The sequence below is a fragment of the Delphinapterus leucas genome, chromosome 2 (assembly GCF_059928025.1).
Source record: "Delphinapterus leucas isolate spDelLeu-1000000601 "Yukka" chromosome 2, BTC_Dleu_Yukka2, whole genome shotgun sequence".
Lineage (NCBI taxonomy): Eukaryota > Metazoa > Chordata > Mammalia > Artiodactyla > Monodontidae > Delphinapterus > Delphinapterus leucas.
In genome coordinates, this window is record NC_143130.1 from 63,143,354 (window position 1) to 63,168,937 (window position 25,584).

At 37.0% G+C, this 25,584-nt stretch overlaps 1 protein-coding gene across 1 annotated transcript in view; it reads left to right on the top strand.

Annotated features, from left to right (window-relative positions):
- HMG20A (high mobility group 20A) overlaps positions 1–25,584 on the top strand; it is a 69,435-nt gene that overhangs the window by 31,630 nt on the left and 12,221 nt on the right. Inside the window, exons 2-6 of the mRNA XM_022580120.2 lie at positions 11,447–11,539; positions 17,279–17,426; positions 19,501–19,713; positions 22,708–22,840; positions 23,811–23,842. Coding sequence (XP_022435828.1) covers positions 11,451–11,539; positions 17,279–17,426; positions 19,501–19,713; positions 22,708–22,840; positions 23,811–23,842 — 615 coding nt within the window. The 5' untranslated portion in view covers positions 11,447–11,450. The remainder of the gene's footprint in view (positions 1–11,446; positions 11,540–17,278; positions 17,427–19,500; positions 19,714–22,707; positions 22,841–23,810; positions 23,843–25,584) is intronic.

Below are 25,584 nucleotides of genomic sequence, written 5' to 3' on the forward strand. Positions count from 1 at the left end.
CCTTCAATCATACCAAGTGTACACCTTGCATGTGTTCCCACTGCCTAGACCACTCTGTCCTCACACATGTGCACAGCTCTTCATTTCCTTTAGGTCTTTCCCCAAAGGTTACCTCAGTAAAGCCTTTCCTGGCCTCTATTTAAAATTCCAGAACCCTCTTCCCTTGAACTCTTCCTGGGCTCTTTTCTTGCTCTCTTTTTTTCTTTGTACTTATCACTATGTAACATTATTCATTTTACTTATTTTGTCTGTATCCCATTATACTGAGCTCAGTAAGGGTGGGGACTTTTGCCTGTTTTGATTGCTGCTATATCCCCAGTACATATAAAGTGCCTACAGTGTTAGATACCCAATAAATACTTGTTGAATGAATGAATCAGTTTCTCTATTATTTAGTTCTTAGAGTAGCCTACTACATTTTTAAAAATTAACAGTAGTCATGGTTACAGGAGCCTGGGCTCTAGATTCTAAAAATAGAGAGCCACATTTTCTGCTCACTCCATCCAACACCCAGCCAAACACACACCTCTATGCCCTTCTTAGGTACTGAAACAACCCTAAGCCTTAAACTCTAATTATCTCCCCGATCCTACCCATCCCCCAAAAAGTAAGTATTTAATTACCACCAAATTACCTCGCCTTATCTTTTGCCCCCTCATCTCCCATATCAAAACCTACAGTTAGAGAGTTCTTAATGAACCCCAGTTAACTGCCTAGGGATTAGCCAGTGTTCTTATTTCCTCTGTAAAACATATTGATTAATGCCCACAGCCTGCTTAATGCTCTTAGCTAAATGTTCACAGCTGGTAGATCATTCTGTAGTAAGCCGCCTTCTTTCACTTGCTCCTGTTAAATTGCATGCATATAAAAATCAGTTGTATTTATTCCTCAACTTCAGGGCTATCTTACAATAAATTGTATAATTATAATATATTAAATTAATTTTTAAATTAATAAACTTTATATTTTAGAGCAGTTTTAGGTTCACAGCAAAATTAAGCAGAAAGTACAGAGTTCCCATATACTCCATGTCCCCATATGTGTACAACCTCCCCCACTCTTTTTTTTTTTTTCTTTGCAGTACGCTGGCCTCTCACTGTTGCGGCCTCTCCCGTTGCGGAGCACAGGCTCCGGACAAGCAGGCTCAGCGGCCATGGCTTACGGGCCCAGCCGCTCCGCAGCATGTGGGATCTTCCCGGACCGGGGCACGAACCCGTGTCCCCTGCATCGGCAGGCGGACTCTCAACCACTGCGCCACCAGGGAAGCCCCCTTCCCCACTCTTAACATCCCCTACCAGAGTGGTACATATGTTATAGTTAATAAGCCTACATTGACACATAATCACCCAATTCCATAGTTTACATTAGGGTTCACTCTTGATGTTGTACCTTCTATGGGATTTGACAAATATATGACATATATCTATTATTCTAGTGTCATGCAGAATAGTTTCACAGCCCTAAAAATCCTCTGTGTTCTGCCTTTTCACTCCTGCGTCCCCCCAACCCCTCCCAATCATTCATCTTTTTACTGTCTCCATAGTTTTACCTTATCTGGAATATAGTGATATTGGAATCATACACTACGTAGCCTTTTCAGATTGGCTTTTTTCTCTTTGTATTATGCATTTAAGTTTTCTCCATGTTCTTTCTTGGCTTGGTAACTTCTTTTTAGCACTGAATAGTATTCCATTATCTGGGTGTACCACAGTTTCTTTATCCACCCACCTACTGAAGGATGTCTCAGTTGTGTCCAAATTTTGACATTATAAATAAAGCTGCTATAAACATCCATGTACAGGTTTTTGTATGGACATAACTTTTTAATTCCTTTGGATAAATACCAAAGAACCCAGTTGCTGGTAAGAGTATGAGTAGTTTTGTAAGAAACTACCAAATGGTCTTCTTTAGTGGCTGTACCATTTTGCATTCATTTCTACCAGTAATGAATAAGATCTCCTGTTGCTCCATATCCTAGCCAGTATTTGGTGTTGACAGTGTTTTGCATTTTAACAGTTCTAATAGATGTGTAGTGGTATCTCATTGTTTTAATTTTAAATTCCCAAATTAAACATCTTTTCATATGCTATTTGTCATCTGTACATATGCATTGTTGAGGAGTCTGTTCAGGTCTTTGGCCCATATTTTAATTGGGTCGTTCATTTCCTTACTGATGAGTTTTAGGAGTTCTGTGTATATTTTGGATAAATTTCTTTATCAGATGTATCTTCTGCAAATACTTTTTTCACATCTACAGCTTATCTTCTCATTCTCTTGACATTGTTTTTCACAGAGCAAAAGTTTTTCATTTTAATGAAATCCAGCTTATCAATTCTTTCACAGATTGTGCCTTTGGTGTTATATCTAAAAATTCATAATCATACCCAAACTCATCTAGATTTTTCTCCTATATTGTCTTCTAAGAATTTTATAGTTTTAAAATCTAAATTTTAAATTTAGGTTTATGATGCATTTTGAGTTAATATTTGTGAAGGGTGTAAGGTCTGTTTCAAGTTGTTTTTGTTTGTTTGTTTGTTTTGCATATGGATGTCCAGTTGTTCCAGCACCATTTGTTGAAAGACTATCTTTATTTCATTGTTTTGCCTTTGCTCCTTTGTCAAAGATCAGTTGACTGTATTTATATAGGTTTATTTCTAGCTAGGATCTCTATTCTGTTTCAATAATTTATTTGTCTTTTCTTTCCCAAGTACACACTGTCTTGATTATTGTAGCTTAATAGGAAGTCTTGAAGTTGGGTAGTGTCAGTCCTTCAACTTTGTAGTTATCCTTCAATATTTACTTGGCTATTCTGAGTCTTTTGCCTCTCCATATAAACTTTAGGATCAGTTTATTGATATCCACAAAATTACTTGCTGGGATTTTTATTGGGATTGAGTTGAATGTAAAGCTCAAACTGTGAAGAACTGACATCTTGACAATATTGAGTCTTCCTACCCGTGAACGCAGAATATTTTTTTCATTTATTTTGTCCTTCTTTGATATCTTTCATCTGAGTTTTGTAGTTTTCCTCATAGAGATCTTGTAAAATATTGTTAGATTTATACCTAAGTATTTCATTTGTTGGGGGGGGTGCTAATATAAATGGTAATGTGTTTTTAATTTTAAATTTCACTTGTTCATTGCTAGTATATAGAAAAGCAATTAAATTTTATATACAGTTGAACAACATGGGTGTTAGTGGTGCTGACCCTCTGCACAGGAGAAGACTAAGCCACATGCTACCAAAATATCCAATGGGTCAATGAAGAAATCAAAGAGGAAATTAGAAAATACCTTGAGACAAATGAAAATAGAAATACAACTTTCTAAAATCTATGAGATGCAACAAAAGCATTTCTAAGCATTAAATTTATAGCAATTCAAGGCCTACCTCAAGAAACAAGAAAAATCTCAACAAACAACCTAACTTTCCACCTAAAGGAATTAGAAAAAGAAGAACAAAGCCCAAAGTCAGCAGAAGGAAGGAAACAAAAAAGATCATAGTGAAAATACCAAAATAACAAAACGAAACAGAAAACAATAGAAAAGATCAATGAAACTAAGATCTGGCTTTTTGAAAAGATAGACAAAACTGATAAACCTTTAGCCAGACTCATTAAGCAAAACAGAAAGTGGGCCCAAATAAACAAAATTAGAAATGAAAGAGGAGAAGTTACAACTGATATTACAGAAATAAAAACAACCCTAGGAGAATACTATGAACAGCTATACAGTGACAAATTGGACAACCTCAAAGAAATGGATAAATTCATACAAACATACACTCTTCCAAGACTGAATCAGGAAGAGGTAGAAAATCTGAACAGACCGATCACTAGTATTGAAATTGAATCAGTAATTAAAAACTCCCAACAATTAGAAGTCCAGGACCAGATGGCTTCACAAAGGAAGTCTACAAAACATTTAAAGAAGAGTTAATGTCTATCCAAACTATTCCAAAAAATTGAAGGGGAGGGAACACTCCCTAACTCATTCTACAAGGCCAGCATTACCCTGATACCCAAACCAGACAGAGACACTACAAAAAAAGAAAAATACAGGCCAGTATCCCTGATGAACATAGATGAAAAAATCCTCAACAAAATACTAGCAGACTGAATCAACAACATGTAAAAAGGTTTATACATCATGATCAAGTGAGATTTATTCCAGGGATGCAGGGATGGTTCACTATTCACAAATCAATCAATATGTTACACCATATTAACAAAATGGAAGATAATCATGATCAGCTTAAAGATGCAGTAAAGGCATTTGACAAAATTCATGAAAGTGGGTATAGAGGGAACATACCTTAACATAATAAAGGCCACTTATGACAAACCCACAGCTAGTATCACACTCAGTGTTGAAATGTTGAAAGCTTTTCCTCTAAGATCAGGAACAAGACAAGGATGCGCACTCTCACCATTTCTATTTAATTTATATTGGAAGTCCTAGCCACAGAAATCAGACAAGAAAAAGAAAGGGCATCCAAATTGGAAAGGAAGAAGTAAAACTGTCACTATTTGCAGATGACATGAGTCTATATATAGAAAACCCTAATAACCCCACCAAAAAAAATATTAGAACTAATAAATTAATTCAGTCAAGTGCAGGGTACAATATTAATATACAGAAATCTGTTGCATTTCTTTACATTAATAATGAACTTCAGAAAGAGAAATCAAGAAAACAATACCATTTACAATTGCATCAAAAAGAATAAAATACCTAGGAATAAATTTAACCAAGGAGGTGAAAGACCTGTATTCCAAAAACTGTAAAACATTCATGAAGGAAACTGAAGATGATACAAATAAATGGAAAGATATTCCATGTTCATGGATTGGAAGGATTAATATTATTAAAATGACCATACTGCCCAAAGCAGCCTACAGATTTAATACAATTCCTATCAAAATACCCATGACATTTGTAACAGAACTAGAACAAATAATCCTAAAACTTATATGGAACCACAGAAGACCCTGAACAGCCAAAGCAGTCTTGAGAAAGAAGAACAAAGCTGGAGGTATCATGCTGCCTGACTTCAGACTATACTACAAAGCTACAGTAATCAAAACAATATGGTACTGGCACAAACGCAGACACATAGGTCAATGGAACAGAATAGAGAGCCCAGAAATAAACCCACACAAATATGGTAAATTAATCTGTGACAAAGGAGACAAGAATATACAATGAGGAAAAGACAGGCTCTTCAATAAGTGGTTTGGGGAAACTGGACAGCTATATGTAAAAGAATGAAATTAGAACATTTTTTCACACCATAGGCAAAAATAAACTCAAATGGATTAAAGACCTAAATGTAAGACGTGAAACTGTAAAACTCCTAGAAGAAAACGTAGACAGTGGGCTCTTTGACATTGGTCTTACTGATTTTTTTTTTTTGGATCTTTCTCCTCAGGCAAGGGAGACAAAACCAAAAATAAACAGATGGGACCTAATCAAACTTAAAAACTTTTGTGTGGGAAAGAAAACCATCCACAAAATGAAAAGGCAGCCTACTGAATGGGAGAAGATATCTGCAAATGATATGTTTGTTAAGGGGTTAATATCCAAAATATATAAAGAACTCATACAACTCAATATCAAAAAAAAAAAAAAAAGCCCAATTTAGAAATGAGCAGAGAACCTAAATAAGCATTTTTCCAAAGAAGACACACAGATGGCCAACAGACACATGAAAAGATGCTTAATATCACTAATCATCAGGGTAATGCAAATCAAAACCACAGTGAGATATCATCTCACACCTGTCAGAATGGCTATCGTCAAAAAGACGAGAAATAATAAATGTTGACAAGGATGTGGAGAAAAGAGAACCCTAGCACTTTGTTGGTAGGAATGTAAATTGGAATAGTCACTATGGAAAACAGTATGGAGTTTTCTCAAAAATTAAAAGCAGAACTACCATAAAATCCAGGAGTTCCACTCCTGGGTATTTATTTGAAGAAAACAAAAACACTAATTTGAAAAGATATATGCACCCCAACATTCATAGCAGCGTTATTTATAATAGCCAAGCATCCTAAGTGTCCATCAACAAATGAATGGATAAAGAAGATGTGCTATATATATACAATGGAATATTACTCAGTCTTTAAAAAAAATGGAATTTTGCCACTTGCAACAACATGGATGGACCTAGAGGGTATTATGCTTAGTGAAATAAGTGAGACAGAGAAAGACAAATACTGTATGTTTTCACTTATATGTAGAATTTTTTTAATGAAACAAATGAGTATAACAAAACAGAAACAGACTTACAGATACAGGTAACAAACTAGTGGTTGCCAGAGGGAAGAATGGGTGGGAAAGACTAAAATAGGTGAAGGGAATTAAGAGGTACAAACTACTAGGTCTAAAATAAATAAATTACAAGGATGTACTGTATACCACAGGGAGTATAGCCAATATTTTATAATAACTTTTTATGGAGTATAATCTGGAAAAATATTAATCACTATATTATACACTTGAAACTAATATTGTAAGCCAACTGTATTTCAGTTTTTTTAAAGTTAAGAAATAAAAAACATGCTGTATCTTACTCTGGTTCTAATCCTTGTTCAGTCTCTTCAAATCGTTTTTTGGCTTTTAGTATGCCTTGTAAATTTTTGTTGAAAGGTAGAAATGATGTCCTGGGTGAAAGGAACTGTGGTATATAGGCCTTTAGTGAGGTAGTGGTAAGGTGTGAGGGGAGGAGAAGCATTCTGTAGTACTATGATTAGGTCACAGTCTTTTGGTGAGCCTGTGCCCCCTGGACTATAAACTTTACCGGTGCTTCTTAGTTTTTTCCCCCTTTCAGTGGGACAGGATGGCTGAAGTGGGCTGGAGTTCTGTATTTCCCTTAGCCCATGTGGAAAGCTGGAGGAGGGTAGAATTGATATTTCTTTAGCACTCCTAAAAAGTGTGGTAAGGGTATGGGGAATTTGGAAATCTCATACATTGCTAGTGGGAATGTAAAATGGTGCAGGTGCTTTGGAAACAGTTTGGCAGTTCCTTAAAATGTTAAACACGGAGTTATCATATGACCCAGCAATTCCATTTCTAGGTATAGGCCTAAGAAAATTGAAAACATGTCCACACAAAAACTGTACACAAAGCAGCATTATTCGCTATAGACAAAAAATACAAACAACCCAAGTCTATCAGTCTTTGAATGGATAAACAAAATGTGGTATTATTTATCCATGAAAAGATATGAAATACTGATACATGCTAAAATGTGATGAACCTTGAAAACTTTATGCTAAGTGAATGAAGCCAGACACAAAAGGTCAGAGAATATGATTAAATTTATATGAAATGTTAAGAATATGTATATCTATAAAGACAGAAGGCAGATTAGTGGTTACCTGGGCCTAGGGGGAGGGGGGAATGGGCAGTGACTGCTAATGGGTACCGAGTTTCTTTTAGGGATGATGAAAATGTTGTAAAATCAATTATGGTGTTGGTAGGAATATGTGAAAGTCACCCTGTAAATATATGAAAGCCACTGAACTGTATAACTTAAATTAGGAATAAATTTTATGGTACATAAATTATATATTTTTAAAATAAAACTACTTAGGATGGTTTTGGTGTGAGTCAGGGATGAGAAGTTTGAAGAGATGAGCCTGAATATTCAGGAGGGTTTGAGTGAGTTAGGTTTGATTTGATTGGAAAATTTTGACAGAGCTAATGTGGCAGTTGATAACCTAAGAACATGTAAAATGACTGCTGAGAGCATTGTGGGCCCAGCTATAGTTGATACCATAAATTTATAGTAGCACCCTTTATTTTGTGATTTTTCTCCAACACCATGTTGAGCTAAAACTCAGAGTTGATCTACATCCAGGGTATAGAAGAACAACATGGCAAAGGAATTGAGAGTGTTGGCAAAAAAATATTTGAAATGCAGCCACAGAATCTAAGCTAGACAGAGAAGGGAAAATCAAGAGTCGACAAATAGAGGTTTGTGTTGTAGTAGAACCGAAATGATAGGAGGTAATTATCAGAGATTGGTATAGCGAATTAACATGACTTCTAAAGGAACTGGAAATTTTGCATAAAGGTTGTAGTATGGAAAAATGAGGGCAGAATCCTACCTCTCAACTCTGAGGTGTACTGTTGGGGATGGTGTGGTAGGGAAGGAATATGGTACATCTCCATGAGAGGGCTTAATGAAGTGGGATTAACATATGTAAAGTGGGGAAAGGGTACCTGAAAAGAGCCAACCCCCAGAAAACAGAAGTATAAATTATACTTTCAGCACTGTCCAACACATTTGGAATAATATAGTCTCATTGGTGAGATCATCCCTTTTGTTGGGAAAGGTTACTAGAACAATCTTAGTTGAGGAAGATTTCTTTTTTTTTTTTTTTTTTTTTTTTTTTTGCGGTATGCGGGCCTCTCACTGCTGTGGCCTCTCCCATTGCAGAGCACAGGCTCCGGACACGCAGGCTCAGTGGCCATGGCTCACGGGCCCAGCCGCTCCGCGGCATGTGGGATCTTCCCGGACCGGGACACGAACTCGAGTTCCCTGCATCGGCAGGCAGACCCTCAACCACTGCGCCACCAGGGAAGCCCGAGGAAGATTTCTTAAGCTACACCTGAGTGCCTTTATTCTGGCCCCAAAAAATGTTCTGATTATGATTAGTGGCTTAATATAATTTTTATTACAATTTTTATAATTGTTATTAAAATATCTTAAATTGTCACTCTGTTTTTTACATCAGTGTTTTCAGTGAGCGATTAGTGTTAGAGGGGATTTTTGAGTTTCCAAAGTTACAGTCCAGACCTTGGCTCAAAGTGTAAGCCCCAAGGTAATACCACTTACCTCCAGGTGGAGGCCTTCACTGGGTGAATCCCTTCTGCAAGAAAACATCTGCAGGATATACCTGTTTCTGTAAACTGCAGTGGAAAACCAAACTTGTATATTGCCTTGCCTTTGTACATATATCTCTTCTTTCCCCTTCCAGAGCAGCATTCATTACATTTCTTAAGTGCTTTGCATAGAATTTCAGAGTTTAGTGTGACCTCTGTACTGGGACATTATCAGGCACAGATGCTACACTGAAGGGCTTTTGGCAATCAGTGGCTTGGTAGCTGTGATTCAGTTTGAATCACCCCCTCATGAACCATAGGAAAGCAGATTCTTGCAGGATCCCAGCCAATTCTTGCGAATCATTTTATTTTCCCAACTAGTTTAGAGGCCTTTGAGTTTCACTGGACTTTTTCCTCATTTCCTTCTTTTGTTGATTTTGGCCCCTTAACCTTCCACCCACTTTATTACTCATTTCTTAGGGACCTGACTACTCAGTAACACTAGAGAAAATATATCTGAAGCCATATGGATTGAGTAAAACACACTTAAGAGGAAAAAACAACAACAACAAGAAATGTGTTCTCTGAACTTCCTTTGTTTATATGATCTATTTATATGTTGTTAAGGTTGTGTTGTCCAGCTGCCTCCCCATATTTCAAAAATGACTAAAGATATCTGGGAAACACTCTAAGAAGATCATGTTGGTATAGTGAATGAAAAGATAGTTCATTTGTCCCCCACCAGGTAATATATCTTCTTTTGAGGTGGGATGATGCCAAGAGCTTCCAATGCTGAATCTTGAGGCTCTCGAAAAGTCCTTTACTTCTAAGGTGACTTTTAGAAAGAAGCCAATTAAATGAGTCCTTTTAAGGTTTGTGGATATATACCTGACTATTTGAATGTTTGCTTGTGGTTTATAACTAGATTATATGGCATCTAATTGATTAATTTTCTTTTGATAAAATGAATATTGGTATAAGGTGATGTTAGCAGCCCTTAAAGCCTGGGCTCTAATCTGGTCTGTGCATAATGTGAAGTAAAACATAAGTGCACTTGTGTCAAGATTATCCTAGAAAACATCTAGAATGGAATTTTGCAGTATTTGTTAGAGCCCCTTGTAACCCCCCCTTTCTTGAAGGAATTGAAAAGTTAGCAAGTATCCCTGCATGTGGAATAAACTCCGTACTCTGTGGTTGAGTGGGAAGTTCCTCTCTGCCTTCCATGCTCTCCCACTATAATGGGTGGTGAACATACAAAGATGCATTTTTTCAGAGTAAGCTATTTATGGAATTTGGTCTGCTAAGTAACAAAGAAGTGAAAACAAGAAAATAAGTAAGAATAAGAAATAAATCATCACTGTTATCCTTTTGTAAGTAAATTATTATATTGAACATTTTAGAATATGGCATCATTGTCATCTGCATTTTCTTCATATTTCCATCTCAGCCGGATGAATCCTAGCTCTGCTTGGGCTGCTGTGCTTTTCTTTTAATTGCTATTTCACTAGGTCTCCTTAGCAGCAGCACCTGAAATAACTGCTGAGGGAGCTCCTGAGTGAATTTTCATAATCTGTTCCTCAATTCTCCCAGGTGATTGAGGCCCTTTTTTTCTTGAGTGGTTTGCAGTTCCACTTAAGTGGCTGATGTTTAGGGTCACTATTGAATGTTTTGTTTGAATATCATTTTCATGGTGAATGGAAGGCTTCTGCTTTTAGCTATATGGGGTGAAGCCCCTGGTAGTAAGCCTTGAAAGGGAAAAATCTTTCTTTGTAGCGATATGCTAAATGAAATTACTCTCTTTCTCACTTTGTCCTTTTATCCTTTCATTCTGATAACCTCAGGTTCTTCTGATTTATTTGCTTTCTTCAATTAGGCTTAGTTATTTCCTGTGCCCAGGTGCATGCTATTTCCACTGTTGGTCATCATGGTGATGTGGAGCATATTTCTGACCTGGAAGTGTGGTTTCTTTCATTTTGAACCACATCAGTATGCCTTCCATCCTCTACTTCCTTTGCATTATTTCCTTTTGAAGGACTCAGATTGTCACCATTTAATCTAAGGATGATTCATCTGGGATTAAGAACTCGTAATGCTGTAATAACAATACCTTTCTTTATATAATAATACTCAAAGCACTTACGATCTTAGCCTTTCTCTGTTTATGGAGCACTTTCAGTTTAATCCTTCACAATAACCCTGTGGGTTAAGTCAGCAATTTTGTCTGTGTCTAAGATGGTGAAATTGTATCTCAAAGAGGCTGAATAACTTGCTCAGGGTTGCAGTGCTTCTGAGTTACTCTGCTTAACAGTTTTTACCGGAAATGAAGCATACTTTTGAAGATATTCTGAATGAACAAAAAGGAATTTTCCAAACTGTGTCCTGGTTGTTAAAATCTGTTTTTAGTCTGGTCAGTTGATAAGACCAGGGTTAAAAGCCCATTAACCATAAAGTTCAAATTGATGTGTCCAAGTCAAGAAAATAAATATTTAGGTCAGTTTCTATTCTGCTGCTGATGTGATAAAGTTAAGGAAGGCTGACTCTTAAATTAATGCAACTTGAACTGGAAATAATTAAGCCATTAAAGTTTTTTTTTATTCTGTCTTCCTTTTAGAGAGATGGAAACCTTGATGACTGGTTCCACCCTGCCTCCCCTTTTTGCAGATGAAGATGGCTCCAAGGAGAGTAATGATCTGGCTACAACTGGGTAAGCAGCTGCTTTGGGACACTGGGCCTCTGCCTAGGCTTCAGAACAGCTTCTGACAACATATGAGGTGCTAAAGAGGCAGTTTTATATCAAAAATAGAAGGTGCGTTTGTTATGCTTTGCAAAGAGAATGAGAGCCATTGTAAACTGCTTTAATATCTGTATTCAGCTGTCATTTGCAATGCTCTGGTTCCTGTGAACTGGAACAGCAGTACTGTGGGATCTAGGAAACATCAGTGACTCCCAGTTAAGAGAATTACATAGTCACCATTAAGGAAATACTTGCCACAGGGCTAGCTTCGAAAATCAAATTCATTTTCTGTCTAAATTGCCACAGATATTAAAATAATTTTTCCCCAAACATCAGGGTTTTTTGTTGTTGTTTTAAGATTAGATTTTTAATTATGGTTCTTTATTCAAGATGCCTAGGAGCTCTAGCTGACTTCTGTTCCTCCCAACCTACCCCTCCCCCCAACTCCAACTCCTTTCTTTGGTATTTTTGGACAGATATATAAAGAAATGTAGAAAAGAGCTAATAGCAGTAGTCCCTCTTCCACTGAAAATCTCTGTTCCACTTGAATTTTTATCTTTTCTATTAGACATTACTTGCCAAAGAAGAAATGTATTCACTAATAGATTGAAGTGCTAGCTAATCCCTAAGATGAATTATTTTAATATTCCTTCGAGCTCTTTAAAAACAGACTACACTTTATAATTGTTTCCTTCCCTGGCATTCTTTCTTAACTCATTAATATCTACCTTCTGACTTTATTCAGATGAAACTATTCTCTAAAACTTTTCTAAAAGCTGCCTACTTGCTGAGTCCAACTTGTACAATAAAAAATGTTCTGAGTGTCTGCTATGTGCCAGGCACCATTCTAGGCACTAGACATTAAGCAATAACCAAGATGGACAAAAATCCCAACCCCTATAGAGCTTAAATTCTACTGCAGAAATCAGACAACAGACAGGATAAATAAGTAAAATGCATACTACATTGATAAGAACTATGGATTAAAAAATAAAGTAAGGAAGAGGGACAGGAGGGGCTTGGGGTGCCATCTTAGATAAGATGGCCCAGAATGGCTTTACAAGTGACTTGAATAAAAACCTGAAGGAAGTAAATTAGCTAGCCTACAGTTATGGGGGAAGATTATTCTAGGCAGAGGGAGCAGTGAGTGGGAAAGCCTTGAGGTAGGAGTGTTTCTGCCTTTTAGAAATAGCCAGGAGGCCAGTGTGACTGGAGCAGAGTATACCAGGGGGAGGGGTAATAGGCTGCATCAGTGTTTCTCAAAATTCAGTGCACTTATGAATTGCCTAGACATCTTATTAAAATGCAAACGCTGAGTCAGAAAGTCTGAGTTAGGGCCAGAGATTCTACATTCTAATAAGTTCCCAAATGATGGCTGTGCTGCTGGTGTAAGGCCGGTACTTTGAGTAGCAAGGGACTAGATCGTGTAGGATCTTATGGGTCAGAGTAAGCACTTTAACTGTTACTCTGAGTGAGGTGGGAAAGCATGGGGAGATTTTGAGCGGAATGATATGATCTGACATTTTAAAATAGTATCCCTGTGGCTGTTATATAGAGAATAGAGTGAAGGGAGCAGGGACTGAAGCAAGGAGACCAGTTACGGTTCTAAAATAATTCAAGTGAGAGATGATGACTCAAAGAACTTCACTAGTGACTTTGACAGGAGTATTTTTGGCAGAGTAGTAGGGACAAAAACCTCACTGGAGTGGGTTTCAAAGATAATAGGAATGGGGGGTGTTGAGAAGTATAGAATTCTAGATATATCTTGAAGGTAAGCCAAACAGGATTTGCCTGAAAGACCAGATGAGATGTGAGAAGGGAGAAAAAAGCAGTTAAAGACAGCTCCAAATTTTTGGCTTAAGCAACTGAAGGGATGGAATTGCCATTAAATTAGATGGGGAAAACTGAGCAAGTGGAGGAGGGAATTTTAGGAGCTCGGTTTTAGAGATTTTAAAATAGAGATTCTTATTAGCTATCCAAGCAGAGATGTCAAATAGGCAGCTTGATACAGGGCTAAAGTTAGGGGCTGTCTACACTAAAAAGAGAAACTTGGGAGTCAATCAACATATTAGAGCTGATATTTAAGGCTGTGAGACTGGTTGAGATCATCAAACGAATGAGCACTGTGTGGGTAGAAAAGAGAAGAGACCTGACACTTGAACTCGGGGATACTCCAGCATTTACAAGTCAGGGAGGAGAGGAAGAGTCAGCAAAGAAGACTCAAGGGGGTACCTGAAAAGGTATCAGAAAAAACAGAGGAGTGCAGGGTCCTGAAAACCAGGTAAAAAATATATTTCAAGGGAGGGGAAGAGATGAACTGTGTCAAATACTTCTGGAAGATCCGGTAAGATGAGGTCTGAGAAATGACATTGGATTTAGCATGGAGGTCACTGGTGGCCTTGACAAGAGTTGCGAACACTTATCTCCTTTGGGTTGGGTTTAAGAAAGAATGAAGGGAGATCAATTGAAGTCAATAACTATAAACAGTTCTTTCCACTATAAACAATTGAAGTCAGTAAGTACCCCCTTATCCATGGTTTCACTTTCCGTGGCTTCTGTTACCTGCCACGGTCAGCCATGGTTGGAAAATATTAAATGGAAAATTTCAGAAATAAACAGTTTATAAGTTTTAAAGTGCCCGCCACTCTGAATAGTATGATAAAATCTCACACCATCCCACCATGTCCTGCCTGGGACGTGAATCATTGCTCTGTCCAGCATATCCCACCTGTTAGTCACTTGGTAGCTGCCTGTTATCAGATGGACTGTCATAGTATCTTAGTGCTTGTGTTCAGGTAACTCTTATTTTACTTAATAATGGCCCCAAAGCGCAAGAGTAGTGATGCTGGCAATTCAGATACGCCAAAGAGAAGCCCTAATGTGCTTCCTTTAAGTGAAAAGGTGAAAGTTCTTGACTTAATAAGGAAAGAAAAAAAAATAGTAATATGCTGAGGCTGCTGAGATCTATGGTGAGAATGAATCTTCTATCTGCGAAATTGTGAAGAAGGAAAAGGAAACTCGTGCTAGTTTTGCTATCACATCTCAAACTGCAAAAGTTATGGACACAGTGCATGATAAGTGCTTAGTTAAGATAGAAAAGGCATTAAATTTGTGGGTGGAAGACAGAACAGAAAACAGGGTTCAGTATACTGGGGACCTTGGAACATACCACCCTCAGGTCAGGTCCATAAAGGAAAGGAGAAAAATGAAGTGGAATCAAGAAAGTGTGTTTTTTGTTTTGTTTCCAGATAAGAGTAATAATGCCACATTTGTTTGCTGATTAGGCTAATCTAGTAGAGAGGAAAGAATTGGTGATGCCAGAGGGGGCAGAATTGCTGAAACTTGTTTTTGAGTAGGCTAGAGGGTGTGGGATCCAGGGCGCAAATGGAAGGGTTGTTGGCTTTAGCTAAGAGCATGGACAATTCATTCATTGGAACAAAGGAGCCTTTTTTTTTTTTCAGTCTTTATTCAACTTGTCATCTCTAAGGCATTTGCTGCTTTTGACCACTCCCTCTGATTCCTATCCACTTCAGTCAAGGGATTCACAGGATTGGTACTCTTTCCTAAACCTAGTTTTCATATTTTACTGAAATAAGAATGTGCAAGAGTTAGTAACTTAAAAATTGATGGCACAGTTGAAATGAAGAATGACAGTGAAAGAAAAGACATTGTAAGACATCCAAAATGATTGAAATATTTGAAAAACAAAGCTGCCAAGATCAAACTGGATCTCTAATGGCAACTCTTCAGAGAACATAATTAGCATTGAGTTAATAACTTCTCCTATCTACCCTTTTTCACAGGACCTCAAAAATGTAGGAACCTCCTAGTTATAATACTCTATTTTTTATAGAAGTGTTCAGAAAAATAAAATTTCTGTCCTTTCAAGGACAGTCTGAATCTGCTTTCATTCTTTTCTCAGTCCACTGTAATCTGGTTTTTATTCCCATAACTCCACTAAAACTGTACTCCCTTGAAGTACAGGGAGTACAGCTGAAGTCCTTCAGATCTTCAGATTTAGCAGATACTTTTTAGCCTATCTTATGTGACATCTGCAACTTTTTGCTTGTGTAATAACCCCTTCTCAAAAGTCTTCCTGCCTTGGCCTCTGTAACAGTATTCTCTCCTAGATTTCTTAACGCCCTCCTTAGTCTTTCCCAGCTCGTCTAACACTTGCTTCTAAAATATTGTTCCAACAGAGTTCTAGCCTGACTTTTCTTCTCACTGTCTTTCTGGAGAATATCTAGCACTTCCCATTATTTCCATGAGCTGATGCCTCCCAAAATATCTCCTGCCTTTTCTTCACTTCTGTTCTCTCAGGGCATGTTTCCAGTTGTCGGTGGGACAGCTCCACCTAATTATGCCATGAGTGTTTCAAACTTAGCATTTTCTCATCTGTCTTTCTTACACACACACACACACACACACACACACATACATACACACACACATTCCAGCTGTTACATTGATTAATAGTACATTATCACCCAATCTAGAAACCTCAGAATTACCTTTGACTCTTCTTTTTCCCTCACTATTTATATTCGATCTATCATTCTACCTCTTAATTATCTCTTAGCTTTCTCTCCCCTATTCTCCTGTTTGCCCTTGTCTCCCCCTTAGTCTATTGCAGTAGCCTCCTGAAGAGTTTCCCTTTCTCCTATTAATACCCTGTTCTTTCTACCTGTAATAATGTTGTTTACCTGATGAATGCCTCTTCAACTTTTAAGACCTCCTCTGTAAAATCTTTCTTAACATTCTCTCCATACATATAAAATCCCTCATCCCCTCTACTGTACCTTTATGGCACATTTTACAGACCTCTGTTTCAGTACTTACATTGCATTGTAAGTATTTTCTGTAACCCTATGGAGTATACATTCTTCCAGAATAATGACTGAATATTACTCTCTTGTACATCTTCCTCCACTTTCCCCACTACCTGCCCCAAACCCCAAACTCCCTAGCGCATGGTGTTACTTTTATTTCCATTCCTTTATCTAAATGCGATAGGGTATAACTCAGTCTAAGATCCAATTGTCATCTGTGCCTTCTTGTGTCCACTTTTCAGAAGGATGAGATCTGGTTTGCTGACTCATCTGGAACAGAATGATAGGAACAGAAAATGTATATCTCTGATTTATTAACATTTATACCTGAACTTACTGAACTTGATAATATTGTTCTTAGATGATCTCATTGTCAATAAACACTATAATCCAAGGAGTAGCCTATGGAATGTACCATAAGAGATATTTCTTATGCCCTTAAAGAACGCTCTCTTTTGTGATAAGGGGGCAAACTTCCTCTTCAACTCCCATTCCTGTTCTTTTCCATTAATAGTATTTTCCTTTTATTACATGAAAAGGAGGTACATGAAACTAGCATATAAAAGTTGCATGCTCAGAACTAAAATGTAAAGTCTACGTTGAGGAGAGAGGTAATTTGTGGGGGAAAGATTAGAGTTGTTTTTAGTAGGAGATTTCTTCATGGAACTGACCTGATCCAATCAAGCACTGAAACCTTTTTTAAAATGCTCTATAATTGCTATGGAGACATTGTTTACATTTATACAGAATGAGGTGGGGGAATTAATTCAAGGGCTGGCATGTGATTTTGCTGGCAGTGAAATTTGTCTTGAACCTTGGTAAGTAGGAGTTTTTGATGCTGTTGATACTGAACTTTTCCACTCTGCCTATCATTCTTCAGGATAACCCACCCAGAGGTTCCATATAGTAGTGGAGCCTCATCATCCACAAATAATCCAGAATTTGTTGAGGATCTCTCCCAAGGTCAGTTGCTTCAGAATGAGTCTTCAAATACAGCAGAAGGCAATGAACAGAGGCACGAAGATGAGGTAAGCTGAAGCATCTCCTCCTGTTACTGGTCTCTGAGGCTTCTGAAGAAGCAGTCAGCAAGGGAGTTGACCGAGGTGTTCATCCTCTGGCCTCCTTACATTCTGCAGAATATTCTGTTTTATATTTCTTGTTTCACGTAGAACCATATTAATGGTTTTAATGATACAGAGACAAGTAGACTCTTCTTTTTCCCCTACCTAGAAAATTTATACCTGCATCAGATTAGACGCTCAACAAATGCTTACTGAATGAGTTGCATGATTTAATTAAATAAGTAATTAGGGCTTCCCTGGTGGTGCATTGGTTAAGAATCCGCCTGCCAATGCAGGGGACATGGGTTCGAGCCCTGCTCTGAGAAGATCCCACATGCTGCAACTAAGCCCGTGAGCCACGGGCTATCTAACTACTGAGTCTGTGCTCTAGAGCCTGCGAGCCACAACCACTGAGCCCACACACCTAGAGCCCGTGCTCTGCAACAAGAGAAGCCTGCGCACCGCAACAAAGATTAGCCCCCGCTCGCCACAACTAGAGAAAGCCCACATGCAGCAGTGAAGACCCAACACAGCCAAAAATAAATAAATAAAATAAATAAATTTATTTTTTTTTAAAGTAATTAACGAGGAGTCCACATGCCCTTACTCAAGACCACACTCTGCTCACCAAACCCTGCAGCATGGAGTCATATGTGCCCAAAGGGTTCACACGACTTACCAAGTCATTCATTGTCCCATAGGGGGCATCTTTTTCTAATTCACACAGAGGTTCTGTATGGACCTGGGCCATCATTCCCTTGTTGGACTTTCAGTGTTCCTCACAAATGACTGATTACATTGTCTATGTTTTAAAAGGTACTCTTTTTTTGTTTTTAGCTATAAAAGAGTACCACCATTGACTTTTGTCTTTGTTCTTATTTTGAAAGAGCTTATTCTTTTTATGTTGGCATTCTTAAAGATTATGACGAATGCTTAAGGCTTCTTAAACATCTTAAATCCTTAGTAGCTTTAATGTTAAATATTACTAGGTTTACAAAACAAAACCAAAAAGAAAAACAAAAAAACTGATACCAAATACACCATTTGCCCAATGCTGAATTATTGTACCATTTTATATATATTTGGAGGAGTGCAGTATGATAATTAATATTTAGATATTTTTGTCCCATTTGGCTTATCTTTCTCTTCTCTGAAATAAAAATGCTTATATCCATAAAACTTTATTAACTGATAGGCTATGTGTATTTGTAAAATTATGAAGTAAAAGTACCTTGCATCCTGTTTAAAAGGACAAAGAGAAAGGCTGTGGTAAAACAATAGTGGTACTTCAGTCCTTTAAACTTTTTTGGGGGCGATATTGTCTTTTGATTTAGCTAATAACATATAAGGACCTCTGCCTTTATAAAATAAACATCTTAAGAAATAAACCAGCAAGCCAAAGAACTAGTATTCATTTTGGATATATTATAGTTGCTGAAATTTTTCTAAGTCTTAGATATTAATTTTAAAATCTATAGTGCTATCTACTGTGGAAATAAACTGGTCTTTGAATGATATCAATGAGAAACACCCTTCATGAATGATTTTAATCCTAGTACTACAACTTGTCTCCTCTTCTTTTGCCCAGTGCTTGTGACAGCATCTTGTTCTGATCTACTGTAGCAATGTCTGCTTCCCTGGCACAGTGCTGTATATGTGCTGCATTTCTCATTTAGAATATTCCCCTGTCAGGAGTCAGGATTTGTTAAGTGAATATGAAGGCCAGAGCTTATGTGATCATGGTACCCTTCATTCTTATCTGTTGGGATTAGCACTAAAATAGCCCCTTAGTGTAACATTGTGTAGCATGGTACATAAAAAGGTCTGCAGGTGAACCATCTGGGGTCCCTTCTTGAAAACTGCATTGCAGCCATTTGTACCTATAACAGGTTTGGAGAGCTTTGAATATCCAGGGCCTTAATGGTAGCAAAATGCAATTATTAATCCTGTTTTGTTTGTTGATGTTGATTATTGTGTTATTTGGGGAAATTTTTGTTGTTGTAATTTGGTTTGGGGTTTTTTATTTTTTCTTGTTTTGTAGCAAAGAAGTAAACGAGGAGGTTGGTCCAAAGGAAGAAAGAGGAAGAAACCTCTTCGAGACAGCAATGCACCCAAATCCCCCCTTACAGGATATGTTCGGTTCATGAACGAGCGTCGAGAACAGCTTCGAGCAAAAAGACCAGAAGTCCCATTTCCAGAAATTACAAGGATGTTAGGCAATGAATGGAGTAAACTTCCTCCGGAGGAAAAACAGGTAATTGTTCCTATTCCTGATCCTTTGCTTGGTTTTGATTATATCTCCAAAATAACTTTTGTCAGAAAAGCAAAGAGAATGGACTGTTGATTCTCCAAGTTTGTCATGGGCCTAGGAGACCAGAATAGCAGGGTCCTTCATAGCTCTTTTCTCCACAGTGGTTTTTATACTCTTTCAGGGTCTGCTGCAGGGACGTGAGCAGGAGGGACTCCAGGATCCCCCCCCAAACCAAAGCAGCTCCACTTTTATTTGCTTTATATGCTGAGAGTTCATATAAGATTTTTGTAAAAAGTAGTTCAATATTAAGAAATCTGTCAGCATGGTTTATAATGCCGAGTTAAGTGAAAAGTCATGAGTTAAATGAGAAAAGGTCTTTTGATAAAATTCTGATACTCACATAAGAATTTTGTTTAAGAAAAAGATGTTACTGCTTTAATAAACTTTTTAAACTGGAGTTCTGGCAAATTTAACCTACTATGAAAAATAAAGCAAGAACTATTTGAATTCTCTTTCCTCCAAGACAGAAACTAACCTTATTGCCAAACTGAAACAAATCCATTTGTTAGATTTGAGAGGAATTAAAGACAAGTTAGCCACGAACTGGTTGAAATGCCACAAAATTGTTGTGATTGTAGGGATTGTCGGAGGGGTTGAAAGTTCCCAGCATTTTCAGTATCTGATATATGTCTATATTTCTCTTATGTCTTACACTCCTTAAAAAGGATTCCAAACAAACTAAAACCAAATTGAAAAATACTCTTGGGAATTAACTGAATTCAAAAAATTTTAAAGAGATCAGATTGAGTTGCAACTTGGAGCTCTGTGTTTGTGGTAGAAGCTAATAGAAAACAGAGTATATCATCCATTGTTTTAGCTCTAATGTACAAATGGATTATGAGCTGTACATAGTAGTTACTCTTTTCTCTTTAATTTTTTTATTTCAAAATTAATATATGCTCATCGTTTAAAATTTTTTCAGACAATACAGAAGTATATAAGGAAAAACGCAAAAGTCATTTCCAGGGATAACAAACAGTGATAACTAGTTAGGCAGGGCAAGGGTTTTCATGTTTGTTTTTGTTCTTAAATTTTTATTTGAAAATAATTTTTCAAATGTACAAAAAGTTACAGACATAGAATAATACAAAGAACACCCAAATACCCTTACCCAGATTGACCTGTCATTAACACATTTTCTCTTTTCGCACATGCGCTCATACTCTCCTGGGCAAGATTGGGCATGTGGTTTCTCTTTTCTCTCTCTCTCTCTCTCTCTGTCTCACACACACACACACACAATTTTTTTCTGAATTATTTGATATAAGTTACATACATCATAGCCCTTTACCCTTAAATATTTCAGTGTGAATTTCCTAAGAATAGACATGTTCTCTCACTTAACCACAGTTTAGTTAACAACCTTATAATTTTGTATTAACACAATACTTTTATCTAACTTGCCATCTGTATTCCAGTTTTGTCAGTTGACCTCTAACGTCATTCCTCTGTAACATTTTCCCTCTCCAGTTCAGATTCCAGTCCAGGGGTCAGGCTCTGAGTTTAGTAGTCAAATCTCTAGATTCCTTTAATCCGGGATATTTCCACAGCCTTTCTTTGTCTTTTATGACATTGATATTTTTTTAGGAATACCGTCTCTCCCTCTTCCTCCCCCTCCTTTTTGTTTACTTTCAACAGAACATTCCTCATTTTATATTTGTCTGATGTTTCCTCATGATTAGATTGAGGTTATGCATTCTTGGTCAGAATACTGCATAGGTGGACGTTGGTCCTTCTCAGGGTATCGCATATGCAGGCACACAATGTCTTTTATTCCTCATTCCTCATTCCTTTTATTCGTAATGTTAATTTTGCTCACTCACTGAAGTTTTTTACTCTCCCTTATAATTAATAAGTATTCTGTGCAGAGACATTTTAAGAACATTCAAATAGTCTGTTCCATATCAAAATTTCCCCCTAGATTTAGCATTCATTAATAACTTTTGCCTGATCTAATATTTACCATGATGGTTGCAAAATGATGATTTTCCAACTCTAGCACTCCCTCCACATTTGCCAGTTGCCCTTCAGCATTCTAATCTAAGCAAGAGCCCTCTTCCTCCCTCCATTTATGTATCTGTTTGTTATTTATTTACAATTTGGCTTAGGCATATGAATTTCTTTTTTTCCCAATGGTTTATAAATTATTACTATACTTGAGTATTTTGATACTTAAATTGTCCCAGATTTGGCCATTTGACCCCTACATCTGGCTCTTGTGTAGGACAAGGCTTTTAACATAATATCTAACTCTTGTTTGTGTTCATTTAGAAGAGTATTTTTATAATTTATTTCTTAAACCTAATGATGAATGAAAAGTACAAGGCATTAAACAAAATTATCCTAGTAGATCAATGAACTTTGTTTAAATAATTAATAGCACAAAGCATGTAGATACAGGCTGTCTCATAGTAGTCCATTTTAGGTCCATAGGGTGAGGTCATTCTTTTTTATGTTCCTTGTATCTCCACTCTTCTGGCTCTTAAAGGCCAATTGATGTATGAGATCATCTCCTCAGAGTGGGTTGGGGATGAAGAAACAAAGTAATATTCCATCCTTTCCCCTGGGAAGATTAAGTGTGCCTATGTGGTGTTCAGTCTTCTTGAGGACTCTAGGGCCATGTGTAGTTCTATCTATAGGATTAGTAGAAGAACTATAATCTTCTTGTGAATTTTTTATGAGAATGACCTCAATAGAAGTTGTCTTCAATAAGTTAAGAAAGGCAGTAGTCTAAAAAGTTAGAATCACCTATTTCTTTTATAACTAAGAGATATTTTATTCTATTCACATGACTTTTTTTTTTTAATTCTCAAAGCTTATCCCACTTGTACTTTTCTTTCCATGTGCTAATTATCCTTTGCTTTCTTTAAAGAGTTCATTGGTATTTTACGTCAGTAAGACCTATTTCTTGAAAATAATTCCATATTTCTTCCCCAGCGCTACCTTGATGAAGCAGACAGAGATAAGGAGCGTTACATGAAGGAGCTGGAGCAGTATCAGAAGACTGAGGCCTACAAGGTTTTCAGTAGGAAAGCCCAGGACCGTCAGAAAGGCAAATCTCATAGGCAAGGTATCAGAACCAGAACCAAATGTATTTGTAGTTTGTTTTGCATGATGGAGTGTCACAAAGCCAAGTATTAGAGTGAGAATATAAAAGATATATTTCTATCATTTCTCTATTATACTACATTCACTTACAAGCATCATCTTGGAATTTTATTAAAATCACATTGCTCTCATTTAGAAATTTCAGTTGGGTTTCCATATCCAGTATCAACAATTTGGCTTGTGCTCCAAGACCCTTTTAGTTGTCTGTGCTTTTTCTTCTATTTCCAATTTAGTCATTTCTCTACCTCTAAACAAATCTGTCTGCTACACTACATAACCACCTTGCTGTAACACCTCTAAGCCTTTCATGTGATCATTTCTCCCAGCTTCCAGTGATCAATCATCCTTTTAATTCACTCATTCATGTATGCGTGTATTCAAAAAATGTATTGAACACCTCCTATTACGTATCAGGATCTCATCTAGGCATTAGGGATGCAAAGGTAAGCAAGATACAGAAGATCCCGGTCTTCATGGATCTTTTGTTTTCCGTTAAAATTGTTCATCACACTCTTAAAATATTGCTAAAAGTTCCCCTCCTTCAGGAAACACTGCCAAAGAAAGAAGCCCCACTCATAATAGCTTGTCATTCCTGAGCTATTGCGTCTTCTCCACATTTGGGCATCTTGCCTGCTAAACTGTAATGTTCTGCAAACATCCTTTGGCATGTATTTCCTGTCCACTCTCCCACCCTGTTCTCCTCAAAGGTAAGAACTGTGTCTGCTGTTTCTCTTGTGTCTAACTGTGTAACCTGTAAGATGGGTTCCCTTTAACTTTTGTTGACTGATTAATAAAGCTATCAGAGAAAATATGATATGTTTTGAGAGCCCACATATACCAGCAGTTTTTGTAGCTTAGCATAGTCATTTCCTTAGGTTTTGTTATTTTGTTTTGTTTTTCAGCTTAATGTTCTTATTCTATCCTATTTTTAGATGCAGCCCGACAGGCCACTCATGATCATGAGGTAATTAACTTTCTGTCTACATAGCGTGCCTGTGTGTGTGTGTGTGTGTGTGATATATGTATATAATAATGATGCTATTTGAAATGCTATTGGACTGTTTTTTAATGAATGGCAGAGTATTTCCTATCCTGTAATTAGGATTGGGTTAGTTGCCTTTAGCTCAAGGACTCTTAGCATATGGCAGACACTTATGTCATGAGTCTGTCCTTGAATTAAAGCCCCTAACTCTACTCCTTTCTTATGGTCCAAGAATTTTATTGGCTTTAAATGCTGAAGATGGCTGGAATTTGGAGTGAGGTATAGAAATGAGGACCAACTAAAAGCTATAACTTGACCATAGTTTATCATCATCAGATACTATATGCTGACTCTCAAAAAGTTGTTATTTAGGGAATCCAGCATTTAGTTAAAATGAACTATTCAACTTACAGCATCTACAGACCACAAGTGACATTATCTTGATCACTATGCCTACTTTCCTCACTGGTGCATATTTGTTTACTGGCCTTTTCCCCTCCATTGGTTCAGTCTCAGCAATAGGATTTAGACCTGTGTTCCTGTATAGGACTGAGGCCTGTGTGTGTTGGCTCTGCTGCATAGAGAGCTTTAAATATATATGTAGCCTATGATTAATATATGGTTCTAAGAAAATAAAATTTGTGGTAATTTCATGCATGAAAATGCTCAATGACTCCTCATTGCTTACCAAATCACATTCAAACTCAGCAATCAGGGTTTTCTGTAATTAAGCCCCTATTTCCCTTTCCAAATACCTTAACTCCCATATTTCCCATATATATCTTATGTACTTAAAAACCTTTAATACTCACTGTCCTCCAGGTGCCCCATCCTTTTCTGCCTCATGCCTGTGCTCATATTCTTCCTTTCACGAGAATACTTTCTTTCCCTCACTCATTTTTTCTGTTACCCTCTCCCATCATCCAATTTTGCCTCTAAATTCTAGTCATCCATCAAACCCTATTTCAAGTTCTGTTTCCTCCTTCAAGCTTTTCCTGTTTCCTCCAACTTCTTTTAAACCTTACAGCTCTCTATATTACTCTTACGCACTTAGCTGATCTGGCTAAGGTGCCAAAGTTACTCAAGTGCTTCTGTTATTAACACGCTTGGATTATAATCTCTTTGAAGGCATGCATGGTCTAGTTCCATATTGTACCCATCCCATCTAGCATGATGCCCTTGCATGGAAGAGTTCTTCCATAAATACTTATTTGTTTCTATACAAAACCCATTTGTTGAAATAACAGTGGATATTTACACAAAAAGAATTTTCTGATATACTCTTTTGCATGTATTGGGTTTTTTACTAAATCAAGGAAATCATTTCTTCAAAATAATAATGTATTTATCTTGGAGTTGTAGTTCTCATACCTAATTTGATATTGGTGACCTTCAAAACATAGAGAACACTTTTAGATTCACAAGTCAAATAGATTTATTACCATCCATGAATTAGAAAGTGAGAAGCATAGTAAATATTAGCATTTTATTATTCATATAAATCCTATATAAATGTAGTTATATATGACATCTCTGTGTTTCAATTAGGATGAATCTTATTTTTTTTTTGCTTGAGAAACTGTATGTACACTATATATTTTAAATCATAATTGAATAGTGTTGCAAGCTTTCCATATTGCCAAATACTTATATAATTACTTATTTCTCCTTCCTTTGTGTGCCCAACCCACCAATATCATTAAATTACCAAACTTCCTTTTTTC